The 7,870-nt window shown below is 38.0% G+C and overlaps 1 protein-coding gene across 1 annotated transcript; it reads left to right on the top strand.

Moving 5' to 3' along the window:
• The first annotated feature begins 1,129 nt into the window (after positions 1-1,129).
• On the top strand, positions 1,130-7,348 carry LOC120113615 (probable receptor-like serine/threonine-protein kinase At5g57670). The gene is made up of 11 exons (XM_039134707.1): positions 1,130-1,133; positions 3,726-3,930; positions 4,032-4,129; positions 4,387-4,636; positions 4,729-5,487; positions 5,577-5,825; positions 5,921-6,084; positions 6,178-6,257; positions 6,388-6,535; positions 6,629-6,778; positions 6,882-7,348. The coding sequence occupies exons 2-11, from the start codon at positions 3,744-3,746 to the stop codon at positions 7,122-7,124; spliced, it is 2,328 nt and encodes a 775-aa protein (XP_038990638.1). The 5' UTR covers positions 1,130-1,133; positions 3,726-3,743; the 3' UTR covers positions 7,125-7,348.
• The last annotated feature ends 522 nt before the right edge of the window (positions 7,349-7,870 follow it).

Here is a 7,870-nt window from a genome sequence, read left to right as displayed (position 1 = left end):
AGATTAGCTTCCGATTGTACCAAATCCGAGTTTATTGAGAGAGCGTGGTCGTCCAAAATCCAATCGAATTCATTGCGATATGGATATTCGAGAAAGATCTAGACAAGACAGAAAATGTGGTCATTGTAGAAACCCAGGACACACTAGAAAAACATGTCCACTTCTGTTGTCATCAAGTAACAATTGATGAGGAAATGATGTATTTGTTTATCAAATAATAATTCTTGTATTTTAATTTGCATTTACTTCAAGTTAATGTCATTCGATAATCGCTGATGAAGATTAAAAAAATGAACACAATCATTAAATTTTATCAAACTAATAACAATTTGGTATTTAAATACAACAAACTTACAATAAGAATTAAATGGTAAATGATAACCAAATTACAATAACTTATATTAAATGGTAATAAACAAAATTAACTGAAATATATTAAAAAAAGCCCAACAAATTTAACAAAATAAAGTAAGTATTAAATGAGAAATAATAAAAAAATTACAATTAAACAAAATAAAGTAAATACAAATATAATAAAAAAAATCTATCGATGCCTGCGTCGCGAATGTGTTCCGCAGGGCGGTGGCTGTAGGTCTCGAGGAGGATTTCTTCGTATCACTGGTTCTGACTCCTCGCTGTCATCGTCGTCGTCGTCATCGTCACCATCGTCGTCGTCGTCGTCCTGAGCAGGTATATTAGGTTGATGAGGAGCTGATGACAATGAAGCATCTGGTAATGGAAAGGCGATGGCGGCATCATATATGGCTGCGATGGCTGCTGGGAAGGTCCTGCTGGTGCAGCTGAGTATGAACCGGAAGCACCTGCTCTCCGTCCATGAGTCGGGGGACGATGGTGCTGTGTCGGTGAACGTCTCTGCCGACGTCGTGAAAAGGTCTTCCCTCGTGCATCATCGGGAAGTAGAAACGGTTTCCCGTTACTGTTGAACCACTCATAATAATCCTCAGCATACATCAAGAGGTCATCAAAAATGGGCTCTCTACGGGGAAGACACCGATGTCGATCCTCCCACAACACGACCCACCCATGATGCCTCACCAGCCAATTTGTATCTGTCTTGCTGCGTCTATCTAAGCTATGCAACTCGTCCATATTGCGAGGTGCTTCCGGAATTGGTTGAAAACAACCAAACTGTCGGAGCACGCGATCAGAGGAGTGCCACTCGACGGTCGTATAACAGATCAGAGGGACCATCGCCATCCAAACATCTTATGAACCCCTCAACTCAGATGGGATCACCGCCCTCACATCATCAGTAGAATATGGCACCCATTCAAACTAAAACAAATAATATATAATTTTTATCAAAATAATAATCTAATTATATAACTATAATCTAAAATCAATTTTTAAACATTAAAATTCATACTTATGTGCCAGCCTTCTGATCGATTAGCACCCTAATTTTTTCTAAATCATCAGGTAGCTCCTGATGATTTTTTCTATCAGTAGACCACCTATTCAAGGAAAAAATTTTGTTATACGCTGTATAAAATTATTAATATAAAAAAATCAGTTTTATAATTACCTCAGAAGTAGTGGAAATACGAATGGGTTCTCCACAACAGGACATAAAAAGGGCAATCGATACCATGCCCAAGACTGCAGCAGCAGGAGACATCCGCCGATAGTATTACGTCTATAGTCAGTGGCTCCACACATCTCCCTGTACAGTAAAGCCAAAACTGCCAAGCCCCAACTGAATGATCCGACAAGACGAAAGTCGCTAAGATGTCGTAACCACATGCAGTGAACTAGGTTGCACGATTTGTTCGGCATCAACAACCCTCCTATCAACTGCAGTATGCATGCCCGTGCATACATCTTAATCTCATCCTTAGAGGCGTCTGCGTTCAACTCCCGAAAATTGGCATCTAACCAATTTAACGGTATCCTACCTCCGATAAAATTTTCCGGGACACGTCCTAGACTATCCCGACACAAAGTAGTCCAAGAACCGGAAGCTATCCCCGATATCACATCTCCATCCACCAGAAGCCCCAGGTGCATAGAAACATCCTCAAGCGTGATCGTGCACTCTCCGCACGGAAGATGGAATGTGTGGGTCTCCGGCCTCCACCGCTCTACTAAGGCAGAAATCATGTCTGCTCTATCTTATAGTGACCCTGATATCTACCTATGTAACCGAATCCAACTTGTACTAAATACGGCAAGACACGGCTGGGTATCACTAACTTAAGATTCCTAATAAAAGGATCTAATACACGGTCCTTCTCCTAAAAATAAATAATTACAAAAATTAATTCTTACTCTAATAATCATGCATTAAATAAATCAACTAATTATTACTAATAATTTAAATTAAATTAAAACGTTAAAATGTTACCGTATTAGTAAAGTGTCGAGATATTTAATTCTTAACTAATAATCATGCATTAAATAAATCAACTAATTATTAATAATAATTTAAATTAAATTAAAACGTTAAAATGTTACCGTATCAGTAAAGTGTCGAGATATTTAATTCTTAATCTAATAATCATGCATTAAATAAATCAACTAAATATTACTAATAATTTAAATTAAATTAAATCGTTAAAATGTTAATGTATCAACAAAGTGTAGAGATATATGATTTCCATCTGAGCGAAGTAGACTACCTTCCATTATATTTTTGTAAAAGAATTATATTAGTAAAATATTAAATAAAGTAAATACATAATAGTAAAAATATTATAAAATATACCTTAAAAAGATAGAGTATTTGAGAGAAATTTAGAGAATTTGAGATAATTTGGTGTGATAAAAGTGATTGAGGATGAGGTATTTATAGGGAGGATGGAGACGTGAAGGGTTGGGTATTTAGGGGTATAGCGCGCCCCCTGCACCGCGCTATACCCCACGTGTCAGATACCCAAGTATAACGTGGATCAGGGGGCGCACTATACCCACGTGACGCCAGATCACCGTATATCGTGGGGCAGGGGGCGGGCTATACCCACGTGGTGCCAAATCAGCGTATAGCGCGGTTCAGAGGGCGCGCTTTATTGCTACGGGTGTTAAATCGGGAAATATAATCTGACCGGTATTAGATCGGTAAATATACCGATCACCGGTGATTTATTGAAAATATTGCCTTGGTGTTTAGCACTTTAGTGTCCATGCTCATTTAATGAATTCACTATTATGTAAAATCTGAATTGTCCGTCCAGCTAAGTTGGTAGAGCACAAGACTCTTAATCTTGTGGTTGTGGGATCGAGTCTCACGGTGGATAATTTATAATTCCTCCTGCCGGAGGTCTTCCATGGAAGCTGCTCTCCCCATGACGTTGGGGGCAGCCTATTACCTTACCTCCCCTCACCCTATTACATATGAGAATATGATCAACTAAATTTTTTTTACTATTATGTAAAATCTAAGAATGAATATATATATATATATATATATATATATATATATTAGAAGGCAGGACCATTTTTTAATAAACAAGTAAAGAAACTTAAAACATGCAAATGAATTGTTTAATAATTTAAACATGTAAAAACTGAGATTGTTTCTATGAGAAGTCCTCTCTCACTCCCTCCTTCCGTCTCTTTCTAGTTTGGTTGGACAGTTGAGCCTAAAAAACCGCACGGAAGCACATGCTTCTTTCCTATCTTCCTTGATAATCAACCTAACACTTCCGTCTCTACATATGCATATATAAGCCGTAATATGAGCCTGAACTTTGGTCTATGCAAGGAAGAACAGCAAAAACGCTGAAATGAAAATGCTACAATATGGTTTTGTTGGAGACAAAGAGACGGTTTCTTGTGGTGGTGGTGAAGGAGGGACGGTGGTTGTTGGGGTGAAGTTTGATTCGCCAAGTAGAGAGCTTTTGACATGGGCGTTGGTTAAGGTGGCTCAGCCTGGTGACTGTGTGATTGCTCTTCATGTTCTTGGTAACAACGGTCAGTGAAATGTTTTGGTGTTCCATTTTTCTTGAAAATATTTTTGGGGTATGAATTTTTGACCCGTTTACTAAAGTTGGATTTTTCTTTTGTGTATGTAGAAATTGTGGATCGAGATGGAAAATCTTCACTTTTATCGCTTGTCAAAGCGTTCGACCCTATTCTTGCTGTTTATGAAGGCTTCTGCAATTTGAAACAGGTTTAATTTCATGATCTCCTTTTTCTCTTTCTGTACTTTTCCCTCCTTTGTTTATAGTTAATTACTTCTTTTTTTCAATGATGAATTTGTTAATCTCATTTTTCTTTCTGTTTGGTCAATTGGAAAAGCTGATCTTTCCCTGGTTGCTCAATTTAGCTACATCTACATTGCAAAGAGCAAAGAGCAATTGATTGAACATTCCCCATATCAAATTAATGTCAAAAGATAGATTTTGATTTTGGGTAATCATCTTGCAGGTGGATCTCAAACATAAGATATGCAGAGGTACTTCAATTTCTAAAATTTTAGTGAGGGAAGCAAAATCTTATTCTGCAACAAAGCTTATAGTTGGTACTGCAGCCAAAACCCATAAAATCCGATCATCGACATCGGTAGCTAAGTACTGTGCTAAGAAACTAGCCAAGAAGTGTTCTATTCTTGCTGTTAATAATGGCAAAGTTGTGTTCCACAAAGAGGGTTCTCCAGGGACCACCTTTGGTTCTCAAGGTAAAGATTTTGTTTTGCCTTCCAAGTTCTTGGATTTCATGTAAGATTTTGGTGGAATTTAAGGAAAATCTGTGTCTTGTTCTCTTTTTTAGGGAATGAAGATCAGAAACGAAATAGCTTGCTTAATGTGCTTCAACGAACGATAACATTGAAAAAGAATTCCAAAGTACTAAGTGAAGGGATTACCAATGCCGTGACCAAAATGAATTCAGACGAATCCAAGGACAGAAGGTTCCACCAGGCCTTATTGAAAGCCAATTCAGGTAACGCCGAGAGTGACGGAAAGCAAAATTGCTTCGTTTGTGGATCTGGAAATAAGTTTTTGCTGCGTAATTCTTGCCACCAATCTGCAAATGAGTCTAGTTGTGGCGATGATGCTAATGATGGAGAGAAGTCCTTGGCTATAGTGCCCGTGCAAAACACTGAGGCTGCATCATGCTCGATTTCCATGTTGATCAATCAATTGCCTGAAATCAGACCCGGTTGGCCTTTACTTCGGCGTGTGGTTTTATCGGATCGACAACAGCAAGCTCCTGACCGTTTTTCCTTGAGGCAGATATCTGTGGTTCAGTGGTTGATGCAGTTGCCCTCTAGGCCTACACTTTCAATAACCAATTCATATCAGAAACAAGAAGGGTGTGAGCAAATTGAATTTAAGTCCTATAATTTCGATGGCAAAAGTGGTGCAATTGTTCCAGTTGGTAAAGAGAATGCCATTGCTCCACTTTCTCCTGACGACAACTCAATAAACCTGCCAAAAGAATTGGAGGGTCTTCATGATAAATACTCTGCAACTTGCAGATTGTTCAAGTACAAAGAACTTGTTTCAGCAACATCGAATTTCTTGGCTGGTATGTTTTAAATTCATAATTCCTCTACAACAATTTACTTTTACTCCCTCCTCTCGTAAAACTTAAGTATTTCCTTGTTTCTTTTGCAGATAATTTGATTGGGAAAGGAGGCAATAGTCGGGTTTATAAGGGTTGCCTTCGAGATGGCAAGGAGCTCGCAGTGAAAATCCTAAAGCCTTCTGAAGAAGTATTGAAGGAGTTTGTTCTAGAAATCGAGATTATTACTACATTGCATCATAAGAACATTATTTCCCTCTTGGGATTCTGCTATGAGGATAACAATCTTCTCTTGGTTTATGATTTCTTATCAAGAGGAAGCCTCGAAGAAAACCTTCACGGCACGTATTCAATATCGGAAAAAGATATTTGGATCTTATTATTATGTTATTTGATATCAGAAACTAGTTTCTGAAGTTGCTTATTTATAATTCAGGTAATAAGAAGAATCCTAATGCATTTGGTTGGAATGAAAGATACAAAGTTGCAACTGGGTTGGCAGAAGCCTTAGATTATCTGCATACTAACAGTGACCACCCTGTAATCCACAGGGATGTTAAATCTTCAAACATATTACTTTCTGATGATTTTGAGCCTCAGGTATCTTTAAGTTCTTGGTGTCCATATATATATATTTGGTTTCGAAATCGATAACAAAATGTCATTGTTCTTTTTTTTGGCTGGTTTATGCAGCTCTCAGATTTCGGACTTGCTAAATGGGCATCAACGACTTCTTCGTATATAACCTGCACTGATGTTGCAGGGACCTTTGGGTATGTAATTTTCACTTCAAGATGAAAAGACCCCTTAAGATTACTAACTGTAGCAGAGACTGTCTCACAATCCTTGCTTCATCCATTATCTAAACCAATTGTAAATAAATATTTTTACCATTTGTTCCAGCTATTTGGCTCCTGAGTACTTCATGTATGGTAAAGTAAACTACAAAATCGATGTTTATGCATTCGGGGTCGTGCTGCTTGAGCTGCTTTCTGGAAGAAAACCAATAAGCAGCGACTGTCCAAAAGGCCAAGAGAGTTTGGTCATGTGGGTAAGTCCCTTTTGCTCATGCCGTCTGACTCTTATAGTTTCTTTAATCCATCTTTTAATTTCGTTTTTAAAATAAAAATTTGACCATGTCTAGGCGAAGCCAATATTAAGGGGTGGGAAGTTTTTCCAATTTTTAGACCCAAGCTTGGCTGGTGGCTATGACAGTGACCAGATGGAGAGAATGATTCTTGCTGCCACGCTTTGCATTAGGCGTGCCCCTCAGGCTAGACCTCAAATGAGCGTTGTAACCCATCTTTGGCCTTCTTAAGGGTGTTGTTGAATGATTGCAGCTGCACTTGTGCTGTGAAAATGGATGATTAATGTTGTTTTTTTTGTGATTACCAAAGGTTGTGAAGCTGCTACAAGGTGATGCTGAAGTGACCAAGTGGGCAAGACTACAAGTGAATGCCTCGGAAGGATATGATACACTGGATGATGAAGGTTGTCCTCAGTCAAACCTTCAATCTCATCTTAGTCTAGCATTGCTCGATGTCGAGGAAGACTCGGTCTCCATGAGCAGCATCGAGCAATCCATGTCGTTAGAGGAGTACCTCAAGGGTCGATGGAGCCGTTCATCGAGCTTCGATTAACTTGATTACTGGCACAACTAAGTTGCACAATAAGCATTCTTCACAAACTCATTGTATATTCTTTTGGCCCCTCTGAATTGGATTGGTCAGTACGTGTTGGATGAGAGGTTGTTTGCGTGGTGTGCCCTCCTCCTATTAGATGTCGGTGGGTAATTGAAGATTCTATTGGCCCACTCGTAATTTTCCTCTTTTATTTCTTTCGCAAAAATATCCACCTTGTCAAGTTCGTTGTACAATAATAAATAATAATAATTGAAAAAGAAAACTGATGATGTGTCCCACAGTAGCTACTACCCCTTTGGAAGGGCACTTCATTTCACACACTATCACCACCGACGCTCCATTACCCTTACCTCTCTTGTCCTTACTCCACCCACGTGATTTTCTCAAGTTCATTCTTTTAAAAAGTTATTATTTCCTTTTTTTTATGAAAATGATCTGATTAACCAAAAATGGATTTCGCGCTTAAATTAAAATAATAATAAAAATAGTAGAATTCTCTACAAGAACAACAAAAGTTAAGAACAAGATAAAATAAAACAGAAATATCAATTATTATTAGAAAAAAGATAAATTACAAATTTACAAACTAAAATTTGTTCTCTTTTATTTCACTCACTAAACAGAGATTTCAGTATCGACCAAGTGGAAGGACTTTCGACCAAAGAGTTAAACAACCTCTATATTACCTTCAATTTTTTTATGTCAAAACTCATTCGATCAACAATAAATTAAAAAAATTGTAT

The sequence above is a fragment of the Hibiscus syriacus genome, unplaced genomic scaffold, assembly GCF_006381635.1.
Source record: "Hibiscus syriacus cultivar Baekdansim isolate YM2019G1 unplaced genomic scaffold, ASM638163v2 tig00110210_pilon, whole genome shotgun sequence".
NCBI lineage: Eukaryota > Viridiplantae > Streptophyta > Magnoliopsida > Malvales > Malvaceae > Hibiscus > Hibiscus syriacus.
Note: the sequence above shows the minus strand (reverse complement) of the source record. Positions and strands in the feature narration are given on the sequence as shown.